The following is a 17,693-nucleotide window of genomic DNA, read 5'->3' as shown; positions in this document are numbered from 1 at the left end:
ATTCCATCCCCCCACCGACTTAGAACATGCACGAACTTCTCCCAGCTCATGTCTTGATTGATTATCTGGGATTGAAGTGGAGTTTTAGAGTGGAAATAATAGATAGTTATTTGGAACACACGCATTTCATGTGTGTTCTATTTCTACAGTAATCTGTGTAAACACATTGTTAAAACAGAAACTTTTTCATATTTTAGTAATAAATGTTACAAAATGTAGGCATAAACTATAGAATGTGTAAAGCCTGAGTTCCAAAGATCAAATAAACACTTTCACAAAAGGTTCAATGATGACACAACAGCTTCTGCGGCGTAGCGCGCTAAGATGTGCTTCTCAGATCGCAGCATCTTTGCCATGCCTCACAGACATGAGTTTGATTCCCCGCTGGGGATAAAGTGTTACTTTTTTTTTTTCTTTTTAATCTCAAACGGACATAAAATTTATAAATTGGTATGCACTGTCAGTTAATGAGATCGTTATATGTTCATGTGGGATGCTCCTTTTAAAATATTTTTTTTTAACAATTGAGACTGCAAGTAACATGAACAACTGTCCTTATAACTGTTATTTTTAAGATCCATAACACACAGACAGATGAGCACTGCGTAATAGAGAGACAGAAAGGCAGAGATATATAAATAAACAGGGAAGGCACATGTACTGAAAGAAAAAAAAAGATCAACATGTGCGTTGTTCCTGCTGTACTGAATAAGCTCACGCGCTCTAAAATCACCCCTCCCCCCGATCTGACTCTCTAAGTAACAGCATAAGTACAGACGCAAACCAAGTGCATGTGTGTACTGTATAATATTAACAAAAAGAGCAGCTTACTACTGAAAACGGCAAATATAGGAGTGAGTTGGGATCGAACCAGGGACTCTTGATTACACTTGGTTTGCGTCTGTACTTGTGCTGTTACTTAGAGAGTCAGATTGGGGGGAGGGGTGATGTTAGAGCGCGTGAGCTTATTCAGTACAGCAGGAACAACGCACATGTTGATCTTTTTTTTCTTTCAGTACATGTGCCTTCCCTCTTTATTCATATATCTCTGCCTGTCTGTCTCTGTATTACGCAGTGCTCTGTCTGTCTGTGTGTTATGGATCTTGAAAAAAATAAGTTATAAGGACAGTTGTTCATGTTAATTGCAGTCTCAATTGTTAAAAAAATATTTTAAAAGGAGCATCCCACATGAAAATATAACGATCTCATTAACTGACAGCGCATACCAGTTTATAAATTTTATGTCCGTTTGAGGTTAAAAAGAAAAAAAAGTAACTCTTTATCCCTAGCGGGGAATCGAACTCAGGTCTGTGAGGCACGGCAAAACTGCAGCGCTCTAAGAAGCAAATCTTAGCGCGCTACGCCACGGAAACTGCTGTATCATCCTTGAAGCTTTTGTGAAAGTGTTTATTTGATCTTTGGAACTCCGGCTTTACACATTCTATAGTTTATGCCTACATTTTGTAACATTTATTACTAAAATATGAAAAAGTTTCTGTTTTAACAATGTGTTTACACAGATTACTGTAGAAACAGAACACACATGAAATGCGTGTGTTCCAAATAACGATCTATTATTTCCACTCTAAAACTCCACTTCACTCCCAGATAATCAATCAAGGCATGAGCTGGGAAAAGTTCGTGCACGTTCTAAGTCGGTGGGGGGATGGAATAGCCGGCTGCTGGCAGCTTGTCTTTATCAGCACATTTAGAGGACAACAGACGCTGGCGGAGAGGTGTGAACGGATTTAAGAAGCGATTTAAGGTGGGCCGGATCTACGAGTTTTTTCGTAGGCTCTGGTAATTCTAGTGTTAATAACATATTTTGTTTAGTGCTTAAATTTCAATGTCTTGTTTTTAGATGTGTTCTGTAATGTAATGAGCAATATAAAGGAGGACATGTGTTTTGCCACAGCAAAACGATATTTTCAGTCAGTGCCCACATTCCACTTTTTGGGTTCAATTTGGAGTTATTGGTGATAGGAAAAATTGTGTTTACAGTTTTCACAATTAAGAATGTTCGTTGTATACATCCTGTAATAAAAATACAATGAGAATTCTGTTTGACTTACCCCTTTTACATAGCTGTGTTCTTACTTTTGTACTTTTTAATACACTTTTATAAAACATGCTATTGTTCTTAGTAACAACCCTTGCATTATGCCCTTGGCAAATCTAATACTGTATCTCTGCATGATCTGAATACAGTAATAAAATGTATTTCATTATTATTGCTGTTTTACTATAAGTAAATGTATAAAGACACTAATATGCAACTATGTCTCAAAGATGAGTCTAGTTATAACAGCATGCTGAGACACCATTCTGAGTTCTTGCATTGACTTTAAGAATTACCACTTGCTTCTTGACCTAATTAATTGCCTATACAAAATACAGTGCTGTGTGTCTATTTGTTATAGTCTTCCACAGCACATGTTCTAACCTGGCACCAAAAATATGCATGAAAATTAAGAATTCAAAAGGAAAAAAATACGCTTGCCATTGATGTTAAACTGCACATTTTACTCTGTCTCTCTACCTACACTCTGCCTGTGTTCAAAACCTCCTTACTGCCAAACATTGTCTTTCTATCTTTTTACCCTTGATTTCATTTTTTTATTTACGACAGCATAATTTATTTGTCATGTCATTGTGCCTTTTAGAAATAAAGGCCAAAGTTATTATTCTTCATTTTTTAAGTGCTTCGCATGATTTTAAAGCTTTGTGTGCATGAAAAGCTTCCATTTGTTCATACTTGACATATAGTCATGGCTGAAATTATCGGCAACCCTGGAATTTTCCTTGAAAATGCACCATTTCTCCCAGAAAATTGTTGCAATTACAAATGTTTTGGTATACACGTTTATTTCCTTTATGTGCATTGGAACAACACAAAAAAACAGAGAAAAAAGGCCAAATCTGACATCATTTCACACAAAACTCAAAAACTGGGCTGGACAAAATTATTGCACCCTCTACTTAATATTTGGTTGCACGCCTTTTGGAAAAAATAACTGAAATCAAGCACTTCCTATAACCATCAACAAGTTTATTACACCTCTCAACTGGAATTTCCGACCACTCTTCTTTTGCAAACTGCTCAAGGTTTCTCAGATTTGAAGGGCGCCTTCTCCCAACAGCAATTTTAAGATCTCTCCATAAGTGTTCAATCGGATTTAGATCCAGACTCATTGCTAGCTTCTTCAGAACTCTCCAGCGCTTTGTTTTCAACCATTTCTGAGTGCTTTTAGAGGTATGTTTGGAGTCATTGTCCTGCTGGAACACCCATGACCTCTGACGCAGACCCAGCTTTCTGACACTGGACCCTACATTGCGCCCCAATATCTTTTGGTAGTCTTCAGATTTCATGATGCCTAGCACACAGTCAAGGCATCCAGTGCCAGAGGCAGCAAAACATCCCCAAAACATCTTAGAACTTCCACCATGTTTGACTGTAGGTACTGTGTTCTTTTCTTCGTAGGCCTCATTCCGTTTTTTGTAAACAGTAGAATGATGAGCTTTACCAAAAAGCTCTACCTTGGTCTCATCTGTGTACAAGACGTTCGCCCAGAAGGATTTTGGCTTCCTCAAGTACATTTTGGCAAACTCAAGTCTGGCTTTTTTATGTTTCTGTGTCAGCAGTGTGGTCCTCCTGGCTCTCCTGCCATAGCGTTTCATTTCGTTCAGATGTCGACGGATAGTTCGAGCTGACACTGTTGCACCGTAAGTCTGCAGAACAGCTTGAGTATGTTTTGAAGTTGATTGGAGTTGTTTATCCACCATTTGGACTATCCTTCGTTGCAGTCTTTTGTCAATTTTTCTCTTCCGTCCACGTCCAGGGAGATTAGCTACAGTGCCATGTATTGTGAACTTCTTGATTATGTTGCGCTCAGTGGACAAAGGAACATGAAGATCTCTAGAGATGGACTTGTAGCCTTGAGATTTTGATATTTTTCCACAATTTTTGTTCTCAAGTCCTCAGACAATTCTCTGCTCTTCTTTCTATTCTCCATGCTTAGTGTGGCACACTCAGACACACAACTGAAAGGCTGAGTCAACTTTTCCCCATTTTAACTGGCTTCAGGTATGATTGCTATATTGCCAGCACCTGTTTCTTGCCATAGGTGAGTTCAAACGAGCATCATATGCTTGAAATAAAACGATTTACCCACAATTTTGAAAGGGTGCCAATAATTTTGTCCGACCCATTTTTGGAGTTCTGTGTGACATGATGTCAGATTTGGCCTTTTTTCTCTGTTTTTTTGTGTTGTTCCAATGCACATAAAGGAAATAAACATGTGTATACCAAAACATTTGTAATTGCAATAATTTTCTTGGAGAAATGGTGCATTTTCTGGGAAAATTCCAAGGGTGCCGATAATTTTGGCCATGACTGATATAGTGCCTTATTTTTGTAACTCAAGTGTGCCTTTGCCCAGTAGCAACATTTTAGCAATTGGAAGGCATTATTGTATTTTCCTTGTACATATAGGTTATCCTTGTACCAGCACAACAACTACAATTGCTTAAAGCATAAGTGTTTTTGCTTAACTGAAATTGCTTTTATAAGATCAAAATAAGCCTTTACCTTAAGAAAAAGATACCATTAAGTATAATAAAATAACAGAAATTTTCTGGTTTCTCTAAGGAGAACTCAAGTGGGTTTCTGAGGTACAGCTTAGCAATGATTGTGGTCCTAGTCATTGGCACCCTAGTAATTTCAACCATTTATTTCTTTTAAAATTTTATGGAAACCAAAAAATATGTATCTCTCTTTATTACTGTTATCTAGAGCTTATAAAATACTTTAAATTGTGTATTTTTTTTTTTAAAATAAAAAGTGTTAAATTATTGGCACTGAAGAATACACAGTTGTACTACTTATGCACAAAAAAATAACCTCAAACACCACTATACTTTTCAGGTCAGAACATAGATTTACATCAGAATTCATCGCTAGTTCTTCCATTTTATCTTATTGTTTCCTCTTGCGCCAGTTAGTGGTTTTAGATCTTATCCTGCTGAAGAACCACAAACCTTTGTTTGACACATGACTACAAACAAAATAGTACTTTGAATATTGTGCTTAAAAATGCCATGATTATCTTCATATTTCATGATGCCATCCACATATTCAGCAAAGCAACCAAACATTATTGTGAAACCACCTTAACTTAGTCAAAGTGTTCCTTCTTTTGAAGACCGTATTTTTGTTATGTATGAACAAAGTGCTAATTTGCATTTCCATACAGTTCTAGTAGTACTAGGGTGTTGTGCCATGTTAGCCATTATGAATGTAGTGAAAAGTCAAGCAAAATGACACCTTTTATTGGCTAACTAAAAAGATTACAATATGCAAGCTTTCGAAGCAACTCAGGCCCCTTCTTCAGGCAAGATGTAAAGAAGAAAGGGGCCTGAGTTGCCTCGAAAGCTTGCATACAGTTCTAATTATTTTAATCAAAATGACTTTTAACTTAGTACATTTTTGACAATATTTTTGTTATTCATTTCTGTCGCTTGTATCTAAGTATAGTTCTGTTAGACCTTTGAACATACTACCATTCATGGTTTAGTGTGCTTCAAAGGTTTGGAAATAGTGCATGAGGTTTTGCAACAGTTTTCAAAAAATGCAGAGGTAATCTTTTATCTTTTATCTCTTATTTCCAATTACAAAGGAAGTTAATTGCTGCTACATGGATAGCAGAATTTATGTTAACAATGTAAACTTTACAAACTGGAAAGCCAAGGTTTTTGTAAATAAATTTGTAGTCTCAAAAGTTGTTTTAAGTGTGGTGATGATTTCATTATTAAACTTCCACAAATCTGGCTTTTGTCTTGCCTGTTTTCACAGAGGAAATCTGATAAAGAATGATAGCTCTTATGTAATTTGTCAATGATGTTAAGTTAATGATTTCTTTGTTAAGTTGCAATTAACTTTATTGGCCAAGTGATGTATAGTAGGAATGAGACTTAGTTGCTTCTTGTCCAGATCAACCAAAGTCGTATACAGAATTCCTTCAAAAATATCGAAGCTTTAACTTTTTTCGTTTTTTTTTGTTGTTCTTGTAGTTATAAGTAAAAGTAGTGAGTGATATTCATACACACAGCCACTTTAAAATGACCCAGCAATTATGACCATCTTGATTCCTGCTGAATTTTTAGTTGCTGACTTGTTGATTCCACACACTCTTTTATCATTTCTTCTTACTGCATTGCATGCTTATGTGTGAGGTGATGAAGAAGCTTTCTGATGGTACTACCTTTTGAGGAACACTTTTACCACCCTATAGTTATATATTCATTATACAGAATATATATTGCTAAACATCAAATTAAATCCTAACCAATTCCATATATGATATTCCATATTCCAATTCCATATGCTTATTTTTTGCAAGGGGTAGTGATAGGATAAGTATTGGATAGAGGGCAACATATTTTCTTCAATGGTATCCACAAGCTTTAAGAAGTTTTAATGATGAAATGTCAATAGTAACTGAAACGATAATGGTATTGCAGAATTGGCAGATCTCCTAAAAACTTCATCCATTGCCCAGGCTTAGTGTGGAGCATGGCTTTTTTTAAACATTTCAGGTTTTAAAATATAGGATTGAAAATGGTAGGGTTCCAATAAAGTTGACCACATCAGAATTTTTCCCCCCTTATTTTTCCACTTTTTACCCAACATAATTTATTCAAAAAATGTTATAGCCTTTTTTAGCAGTACTTTATTGATCTTTCCAAACCTGATTTTTCAATTTCTTCTACTAAGCTGAATTTTCTAAAACCGCCTTAGTTTTTATTTACTGTGTGCATGGGGTGGAACTCAGACCTTGCTCATGAGGGCACTTAAGTTATTTTTTTTCTTTTGTTAAATAACATTGCTTAATCATACAAATTTCTTTTGTTATATGCAGAATCTATCCTTTTCATCAGCTGTTTAGTGTGTTATTGTTTTTACATCTAGGCTAGAGTTAACCAAAAATTAGGAGAGAATAGTCAAAAGCCTCTTTATAATTTTCTAAGATTTGGTACAGAATTACAGTACCAGATGCTGATACTAATAAGTGTTTGTCGTCGATCCTTTAAACCCTATTTTCTTTTCCTTTTTGTAGGGCTGATAACAGAATATTAAATCGTGGTTCTTTCATTAGGTTATGCACAAATATATAAATAAAATTTATATGAACTATAAAATAAATATATTTTTTATGTTTTCCATTGTAAATTAATTTTAAACAGAGATAGCACCAGTCTAACACACATCATAAGTACCAGCAAAAGTGCTAGATCAAATATCAGAAAAAAGAAAAGTAAAAAATTCTGTCTCATTCATAAGCAACTCTAACTTGAAAAAAATCATGGAAATGCTTATGGACATGCTTAGCATGACATATAACAAATAACATATGTCACATGATGACAGAAGCCACATGTAGCCTAATGTTAACATGAAACCAATATTAATGATGCACTTACTGCCTGCAAGAAAATGTGATTCACTTTAAACACTCACAAATACCTTATTCAAATCTAAGGATATTTAGATAGAAATTAATATGTTGCCTATACATTTTCAGCAAGACATGTCAGTACAATATGATCAAGAGCCTAATAGCACAGGAAGCAAGCTTTGCATATTGAGCAACATATCACTAACCTTTCGGCCACTCTGAATGCAAACAAGTGGGGACTACTGGTGAAACCCTTTGTAGTTTTAGCTCCATTTAAGGAGATGACAAGAGAGGAGAGCTCTTCAGATTATATCTCTCTGTATGTGTGACAGAAATAAATGCTATAATAGGGTAGACGAATTATCCAAAAATTAAGGTACAGACATTGTGTTAATAAACATTGTTATGAACACTTGGACATTGCTCTATATTTTTTTCCAGCACCTCCTGACTCACTAGTTTGATAAAACCCCTACATAGTTATGCAATACTTCAAGCTTTGGCCCTTTAGATCCAAATAAATTATTTTTATGCCAGTTTTGGGTCATATTTTGTTCCGGAAATTGCACTGTTATGCTAAACAGTAAACCAATTGATGTCTTCAGTAAGAATTATCAGATGGACTTGAAGTTGTGCATATCACATCAGCTGACCTCAGGGATTCACCCTGTAATGAGGTATATTGCAATATTTAAAAAAAATCCATGAATTTTCACCAGATGACCTGAATAGCTCAATTTTTATAGAATAAATCTTTCTAGAGTGTTTGGAGTAATCTTGGAATTGAGTGCATCTGCTATATAGAAAATAAAAAGAATTTAAAAATTGAAAAATGACTCTTAAAACCTTTTGTGTGACATTCCTGTCTTTATCTCCAATGCTAAATAATCTATATATTTAGTGGAGTCAGAAAATAAAGTAAATGCTTCATGAAGCTTCACTTGCCCATCACTATCCATCTTTCATTGAAGAAGAATGTTATCTAAGATAGATAATGAAGATTACAGAAGGCTCTCGTGGTTAAAGCAGAGCATTAAACTAAGGAGTAAGGAAGCTTAATTTTCACATAGAAAATTAACATTAGTAATAAAATATGCCATTTAACAATTTATTTCAAAATGAAACCTCATTTTTTGGTAAAGAGTAAAATAGTAAACATATTTTAAACTAAATTATAAAAATACAAATGCAGCTATACACCAGCCTCCTGAGTGGTTTTTAAAAATAAAATCTTAAAAAATGAACTAATAAATAGCAATATCAATTTGTAATAAATAACAAACAGCAACACAGAACCACTTTGTCATGCAAACTGTTTTTAAACTTCTGATGCCAAAGTAAAACAAAGTGTTGGTCATAATGGCTAAACAAGATGAAACGAAACTTATCAATTGTATAACATCTGATGTCTTTCTTAACACTAGAATCCCTGAAGCCTATGAAAATATTCGTAATGCCAGGCAACCTTTAATTCCCTTGTGCTTCCTCATCAACATCTTTCTTTTGCAAATGTCTCAATCAGCACTGGCAGCAGTTAGCCTGCTCACTCATCCCCCACCTAGGTAGCTGACGTCTCTTTATCTGGGAGTTAAATGTTTAAAATTGTATAGGGTAAATAATATATCGTTATTTGTAATACATACGTTTCATGTGTGTTCCGCGTCTACAACAATCTGTGTAATTGTAAGATAACAGGATATTCAAGGCATAAATTGAATATATATAGGTTTCACTTCTGGTTGAGCGAACGCTTGCAGGACTAGTCGCTGCTACTCACCGGTATCTTTTTAACTTTTTTTTTTTTTTTTAAGTTTTGTTTACGTTCTAATGGACTGAGCAACTTTGGGTAGACTTATCCTTGGAGTATTATTCTTCAGTAATGTATAGCTAGACTGATGATTTCTAGCTCGACTAGTTATTTTGTTGACACTTCAGAGTGGCTGTGTATGGACTATTTTCAACCAAACCTTGTTTTGAGAATTACCTGGTTCTGTTCTCCAGACGTCTGAGTTGTCTGCGTTCTGCCTACAGTGTTGACTGGTAGGATATTTATTTTGTTTGTCTCCAATATCCCTCCTGACTCTCGCTATCCAACCTGCAACGGGCCTGCTTCAGTACTCAGCTGCTGAGCTCCTCCGACTACGCTTCCACTTATCCGAGCCTCCGCTGACTGCACTGTATCTCTACCCGGACATCGTGTTCCTCCCTCATCGGAGATGCGTCTACTGTGGGTCACACCAGAGTCTCCAGGCTAACACCTCGAAAATAATAAACTCCATCCGGTCCAATTCTCGACGTCCTCCATGTAACATAGGCAGATTGGCCGACCACAGTGTTTTAGCCAGCCCAGCTTGGTCGGCTAACACCGTTGCCAAATGTGATAACTCCATTGTCAACTTAGGCTTGAACATCTGCTCACTTACGAGCAAGGGGCATCTCATCCAGGATCTCCTCACTTATCGTAAGTTTGACTTTTTCTGTCTAACCGAAACATGGTAACAACCGCATGACTTTTCCCAACTTAATGAATCCACTCTCCCGGGGTTTGTTTACATCTGTCAACTCAGTGGCTCCGTCTGGGGAGAAGGTCTCGCAATAAAGTGGAAAGTCCCGCCACTGTCTGTTCCTGCCTTCAGCTCTTTTGAATCTATTGTGTGTCAATTGATTGGAGCTATTCCTACTATTATTGCAACTGTTTACCGCCCCCCCTAAATCAAATAATGACTTGTTGAATGACTTTGCTGTTTTTCTTACACAGCTATCTACTGTTTCATCAAACATAATAATATACATATGGATAATACCAATGTCCCTCTTGCTAGAAACTTTACATCCTGACTTAAGAGTTTTGGATTCCAGCAGCATACTGATGTTCCCACTCATTCTAAAGGACATATTTTGGATTTGATCTGCTGCTCTGGATTTACCCCCCTTGATTGTACTGCAGATGAACTCCCCATAACTGATCATTTTCTTCTTTCATTCAATGTTGTTCTTTCTATTACTAAGCTTCCCCGTCTCATGTCTTTTTGTAATATTAAGAATATTAACGTGGATCTACTTTCCTCTAGCATTGATTCCCTTATGGACATTTATAATCTATCCACCTCTGAAGAACTGATCTCACATTATAACACTGGATTCTATGGCATTCTTAACTCCCTTGCTCCATTAAAAACTAAATCTGTTTCTTTCTCTTTTTCTGCTCCCTGGTTCACACTTGAACTTCAGCTTTTGAAAACCAAAGGCCGGCAACTTGAATGGTTATATAAAAAAAACTGGACTCTAAGTTCACAAAGAGATGTATAAAAATCATATTCCATATTACAAGGACTGTATTGCTCAAACCAAATCTAACTATTATACTCACATCATTTCTTACAATTAAGGTAACACCAAGTCATTGTTATCACTGCTCAATAATATCAAACAACCACGGATTCTCTACCTTCTCAACTTTATTCAACTGCTTTTTGCAATTCTCTTTTGTCCTTTTTTTAAAGAAAAAATCCAGAGGATACACCAGTCTCTCAGCATGGATTCCATACTTTTCATCTTCATACTTTCTCAGAAATCTCAGATCTCATCTGTAAGTCTAAGCCATCCACCTATCAACTGGATCCCCTCCCCACAGTTCTGGTTAAAGCCTGCCTCCCTTCTTTGGTTCCTCTTATTTCTGCTATAATTCACTCCTCTCTCACCACTGGAACTGTTCCTTCATCCTTTAAAACTGCTGCAATAACCCCAATACTAAAAAAACCTGGTGCCGATCCGAGCAATTACAGTAATTTTCATCCTATTTCTAATCTACCCTTTATTTCCAAAATTCTTAAAAAAATATTGGCTATTCAACTTCATTCTTGTCTCTCTATCATATAAAAAAATCTTGGGACGAGACAAGACTTTTTCAGAGAGACGAGACTAGACATTTTCAGAGAAAAACTGATTGTAAAGATCGCATTAGCACTAACCAATGGAAATTATTACTCGGTGAAATAACGGAACAGCAAAAAAAGATCAAATATATGGTCATAGGTGATATGACAGAAGTATGTAGATATTGTTCAGCTTTAAAGTTTAAGTCGGAGAATTGTAGATTGTCAAATTTGTGTTGCCATCAGAGAAAAGTAGTGTTTCTTCCCAATGAAGAGGCATATCCGCGAGAAATGAAAGATTTGTTATTTGGTGAAGTGAAATCCACAAACACTACTGGCAAAATATCCAAATCTACAATAATCTGTTCACGTTCACATCATTCAATGCTCAAAACATATATTTACAAGATTCAGGACCATACGATATGAGAATCTGTGGTCCTGCAACAGTTAAAGCTACTACAAGTTTAAATTCAAAGAAACCACAATTCGGTCAGGTTTATATTTATGATCACGGAGCAGCGATACAACATAGAATTGAAAGAGTTAAATGATCGGATGTATTAGAAATTCTACAGCCAATAATGCATACAAATCCATATGTCTAAAAGTATCTCACATTACACGAAATTTATCTGAAAAAACACGGACAAAGAAGTTTTCTTGGATTTGTATATGAATCTGAAAGATCACGCTCGCATATATAATAAACCAACATGTGATGATTTATCAGCAATAATAGTTTCAAAAGACGGAGATATCAAAGACTGAGTTGATATTTGTGTTTATCCAAAAGCACAGCACGATTCGTCATAATCATCAGATCCGGGAAATGACTACCATGTAGGGCCTGCACGATGTTTGGTGAGAGAAGCGAGCCACCTAGTTCATCTCAAAATAATCTGTATGAACAGTTCCAGTCTGGTTTTCGCCACCTCCATAGTACAGGAACAGCACTTCTCAAATGTACTAACAACCTCCTTATGGCAGATGATTCTGGTTTAATCAGTATTCTCATCTTTCTTGATCTAAGTGCAGCATTTGACACTTATTGTCACATTGCTCTTCTCAATAGATTACCCACACTCCACTAGATTGGTTTAGATCCTGTCTCTTAGGCTGCACTCATTTCATTCAGCTTAAAACTTTCACACCTCAACCCACAACTGTTACTTCAGGTGTACCCCAGGACAGGACAGAGCCCTGGGGCCCCTCTTCTTCATTATTTACCTCCTTCCCCTCGGCAATATCTTTTGTAAATATAGAGTAACATTAACTTCCACTGTTACACTGATGACATCCAGCTTTACCTTACAAGCAAACCTGCTTTTTCCTTTCCACCATCCTCACTTATTGACTGCATAACAGAAATTAAATCCTGGTTTTCTTAAAATTTTCTTGAATTAAATAGTGACAAAGATAAGGTTCTTTGGTACAAAATCAACATTATCCAAAACTGATAATTTTTCATTTGTTATAGATAATTCCTCTGTTTTCCCTTCCCCATAGGTTAAGAGTCTGGGTATCATCCTTGATAGTACTCTTATCTTTTCAGTCCCACATCAATAACATCTCCTGGTCTGCATATTTCCACCTGCATAACATTAATCATATTCGCCTCTTCCTCACTCCCCATACAACTGCTATCCTTGTTCATAGCCTTGTCACCTCTCATTTGGAATATTGCAATTCCCTTTTCTTTGGTCTTTTTCGCAAATCTCTTTATAAGCTTCAACTGGTCCAGAATTCAGATGCCCGCATCATTACTAGAACCCCCTCTACTCACCATATCATTCTCGTCTTGCAGCAGCTTCACTGACTTCCGGTTAAGTTTTGTATTGACTTCAAAATTCTCTTGTTAACATTTAAGGCTATTCACAACCTTGACACACCCCCCATATCTGTCTGACCTACTCTCATGTTGCCATTCCCTCCCGCACCCTTAGATCCTCTTCCTTCATCCACTTGACTGTTCCCTTCGCCTGTCTTACTATCATGGGGAACAGAGCATTCAGTTGCTCTGCTCCCCAGCTTTGGAACTCATTACCATGCAAGCATAGAAATATTGATTCATTCTCACTTTTCAAATCTAAATTTAAAACTCATCTGTTTAAGACTGTTTTTTTTCTTTGATTATAATTGTTCTGCCTGATTTTAATTTTTGTATTTTTTTAGTTGTGTTTATAACATGTGTTTTATCTATTGTTCGGTGTCCTTGAGTGTTTAGAAAGGCGCCTACGAATAAATAAAATGTATTATTTTTATTATTATTATTTTATGTATATATACACTGGAGGGCAAGCCCCCCCAGCGCCCAACCCCCAGTTACGGCCAGTCTGCCGCTCGCGTTGTGAAGAGAGGGGCTGAACGCACCCCAAGGAGACGCAGTCGCTCCTCCGAAACCCCCTCTTAAACGGTGATACAATGTGAAACTTTTTTTTTTTTTTTTTTTTTTTTTTTTTTTTTATATAAACCTCCTCTTTGCTTGCTGCTGCTGCCATGTCGCATGATCTGCATTTTGCGCGGCACTTCAAACATTTAAAAGCCTGTACAGCAGCTGTCCTACTCTTTGTCTTTTATTTCCGGCCCTGGGCGTGGTTAAATCTGTTGGCACTCTTGGTTAAGTCTCGTCTCGCGGGACACGAGTTCTTGATGTTTTGTAGTTTGTGATTTAAAAAAATGAAATAAGAATCTGAAAATCTAACCACATCACATTAAAGTTCAGTAAATTCTTAAAAGAATGATACCAAACATATGTAGTTTTTTTAAAAAGTCAATAAAAACATCACATAAAATCGTTGCACTTTTAGGCTTAGGATTTTATATATATACTAGACAAAGAGTCCATTTCGACAACGTAAGATGAAACAGGCACGAGTTTGTGTCAGCAGTGTATGAAGAACAAATGATAAGTAACAAAGAAGTTGTTTTATAATGATTGTAGTCCGCTTTACTCATTACTGTACAGGCTTGTACTGTTAGTTGATGAATTTTCCAGGCCTATAGTATAATATTGAATGATGAATGTTCTAGTACAATATGGAATAGTAATAAGTATAAGCACCACAAACCTGATATAGGTGTATTGAATGAATGTGTAATTGAATCAGAATGCGTAATTAGGCCTCGAGCTGTAGTCGAAATCGCCTTTCAGGCCTCTAGAGCTTTAATCGGAGTCCCCTTTCTGTTTGAATTTTTGCGGCCGTAAATCTGCCACCTGCCGCGATGTTGGGGTTGGATGTCAGTCTCATAAGGTTTTTCAGGCGACTGCGCATTCGGCTTCGGACGGACGTGAGTGAGGAGGCAGGTGAATTATGTATTAAGATATATATATATCCTCCCTGTGTGGATAGTGCTTTGAGTACTGAGAAAAGCGCTATATAAATGTAATGAATTATTTATATATATATATATATATATAATATATATATATATATATATATATATATAATATAGAGAGAGAGAGAGTAGATATATGTGTATATCTTAAATAGTGAACTTAACTAGTTTTTAATAGCCTATAATGGTGCAGTGGTCATTTAAGTGCCACTCTGGGCCAGGTAAGTGTCTGCCAACTATGCTGGACTGATTATTGTTCCCAAAAACTGAGCTGTGTGGCAGCAGTGGTAACCACTGCACCACCTTGCCTTATACACAAAAGATGCAGAATGAAAGAATACCACATACGAAATACAACAAATGACCACAAACTAGCAATATGTAAGTAAAATGTAGATTATTGCATTCACAGTGTTCCAATCTTAGGGCACACGTTAGCCATGCGACATTCTATTGTTTGAAGGTATGGCTCTGGGTACAGCTTTCAATGTATCTGTGCAGAAGCTTAACACTTGTAAATAATAATAAATATTATTATTATCTGGACTACTAAATGAGTGGTGACTGTTATGATCCTACAATTGGCCTGCCTGTGTAAAAGTTCTGTGCAAGACTGCTACAGTTCTGTGATAAAACACTAGCCTCGAAAAGCGTCATGGGGTGCTGGTAAAAAAAAAAAAAAAACTTTCCTTTATTTGAGGTATCTTAAGGTTGACTGACAACTCTTTTAAGTTGCCCCAGTATAAGCAAGTGTGGACAGCAATTTCTGATTATTCCATCTAAAGATGGTTCCAGAAATTGAGCATTGTCCAGCATCAGAATGCTTCAGATTTGTGCCCAATTCCGCTATGGTGGGCTTTCCCCCTCTGAGGATCCTTTACTGTAAAAGCCAGTTCATAAAATTGAACTTTTAGTCCTGTTAATGCTAAGTGGTCTTACTTGAAAATAGTAGAAATCATTACATAGGCAAGTGAACTCTCAATAAGGGTTTTAAAATGCCTGTATATGTGCAAAAAACAGCTTCAAGAGTTATTGACAGTTATAAAATATTCTAACTAACCAACATACTTCATAAAATTCAAAATGTTTGCCTGAGTGAAGAATTACTGTATCTTTTTAGAAAACAGAAATGTTGTCATAGAGACCACTGTTATCTAAAATGTGTAACTTTGGTTGCTTGCAGCCATAAGAGTACATTTTTTGAACAGTTGTACAAGTTAAAACTTGAAAAAGTCAGCATTACAAATATTTTAAGGTTATATGAAAATTTTCTTTTGAGGTTTTACAAATACTAAAATAATCGTAGTTTTAACATTTTATTTAGATTTACATACATTATTTTTATTAACCTTTGAAATGGGTTGAACAATTTATGAACATAAATTGCAGGTTAGAAAATAGGATGAATTTTTTAATTAAGAGTTTCCTTATTTACTATAGTTTTCTTTTTGGTGAAACTTTGTTAATAACAAATATACTATCTCCTAAACTTGGAGGTGCATTTTTATTGTCGTCCAGGATGGTTTACTCAGATTTCGCAGATTCATTATTTTCTGTACTTAGGTCTTCTTACTGGTCATCTTGAAATATTGAAGTGATCCTAACATGTGCACAAGTCTGAATTCCACCCGTATATTTCATGTTGGTACTTTTTTTGCAAGAACTCTTTTCAACTGCTTTAAAAAGAACCCTCTAATCTCATATCTTTGAGAAAACTTTAAATAATACATTTTAACAAGCATTCGAATATATTAACTTTAAAAAACATGCATCTATGCACAAAATTAATTCATTCTGTCTCTGAGTAGTCACAAGATTATCTTTTTTTTTTTTTAATTTCCACACTTACGGTATATTTTGACAGGCATTGTCATTTCTGTCATTTTTGTTAAGCTGTGCAAGTTCTCATTCATAGCTCATGCTTTTCATGCAAATATTTAGTTTCAAAACTTGTTAATCTGCATGAATATTTAATACTTACAACTAGTGCTCATCTGTCCAGTTCATTTGTATTTTTTTGTCTTGGTTGGAGAATATACTTAATGTTGCTGTGCTAATTTCTTTTAGTAATGATATTTAGACCAATTTAGCAATTGCACTTGCTTCTCATTTTTTAAACCTTTCATTTTCCTTTATTGCTTTGTGACACAGGCTTTCATTGGACTGTCATTTTGTTTGTAAACCTTTATTTCACCCTTGGAACTGACTTTGAAACCGTTTTACTTCATGTGTGTGATACAGCAGGCTCTGACTTTTGTGGTCAAATTTAGCATCTTAATTTTTTTCACTAAAGTATATTGTACTATCTTAAAAATATTTATATTGCTTCTGTAGTTAACCTTATAAAGAAAAATTTGCAGTAGAACTTACTGAGTTGATTTTTTATTTTCACATAAAATTTTACTAAACATCATGGCATTACTATATTGACTAGCATGAAAGGCAAATAAAAAAAAGTACTGCCTGCTTTCTTCTTTATGTATTTTTGAGTAACATTTTTAAACAAAGCATTCACTTTTTAGCTATATTCTGCTTTGGAACAATCCTCACCTCATACCTCAATCGTTTGTACTTTATGGTACCAGAGTCAGTTTCCAAAACCTCTAAAACTGGGCTTTGTTTCACACAAACATTAGACACCCCTTTGTTTTGCCTCCTCCTTTCTCTTCCTCAGCAGTCATTCAATGACAAGCGTAAAAAGAACCTCTTTTCCCGAAAATTCCCTTTCTACAAGAACAAGGAGCAGAGTGAGATGGAAACCAGTGATCTTGACCGTAAGTAACTAGAAATGGACAGTCGCTATTGGTCTGGTCAGCCAGTAAAAGATTATCTTTTTACCATGGAGCCATCTTTGGGAATTGAAACAGGCAGAATGATCAGTGACAATCAGAATTTATTTTACTTGCTTTTGAAGGATTTCTTTAGTTTGGGTCTCAAATCAAGATGAAATAATCTTGTACCTGTTTCATCTCCATGGTTTGCCCTAATGCTTTTTCAAAGCATGCATTTGAAATTGATCTAATCC

The 17,693-nt window shown here is 35.7% G+C and overlaps 1 protein-coding gene across 19 annotated transcripts in view; it reads left to right on the top strand.

Moving 5' to 3' along the window:
- Positions 1–17,693, top strand: part of dlg1a (discs large MAGUK scaffold protein 1a) — a 525,807-nt gene that overhangs the window by 477,797 nt on the left and 30,317 nt on the right. For 10 of the 19 annotated variants that reach the window (XM_051923931.1, XM_051923927.1, XM_051923934.1 and 7 more), the window contains one exon: positions 17,343–17,442. The exons of 6 other annotated variants lie outside the window; for them this stretch is intronic. In XM_051923931.1, coding sequence (XP_051779891.1) covers positions 17,343–17,442 — 100 coding nt within the window. The remainder of the gene's footprint in view (positions 1–17,342; positions 17,443–17,693) is intronic. 3 more of the 19 variants (XM_051923935.1, XM_051923926.1, XM_051923930.1) reach the window with 1 other exon arrangement.

This window comes from Erpetoichthys calabaricus, chromosome 2 (assembly GCF_900747795.2).
Source record: "Erpetoichthys calabaricus chromosome 2, fErpCal1.3, whole genome shotgun sequence".
Lineage (NCBI taxonomy): Eukaryota > Metazoa > Chordata > Cladistia > Polypteriformes > Polypteridae > Erpetoichthys > Erpetoichthys calabaricus.
The sequence above is the reverse complement of the archived record's forward strand: the minus strand, read 5'-3'. Positions and strand labels throughout refer to the sequence as shown.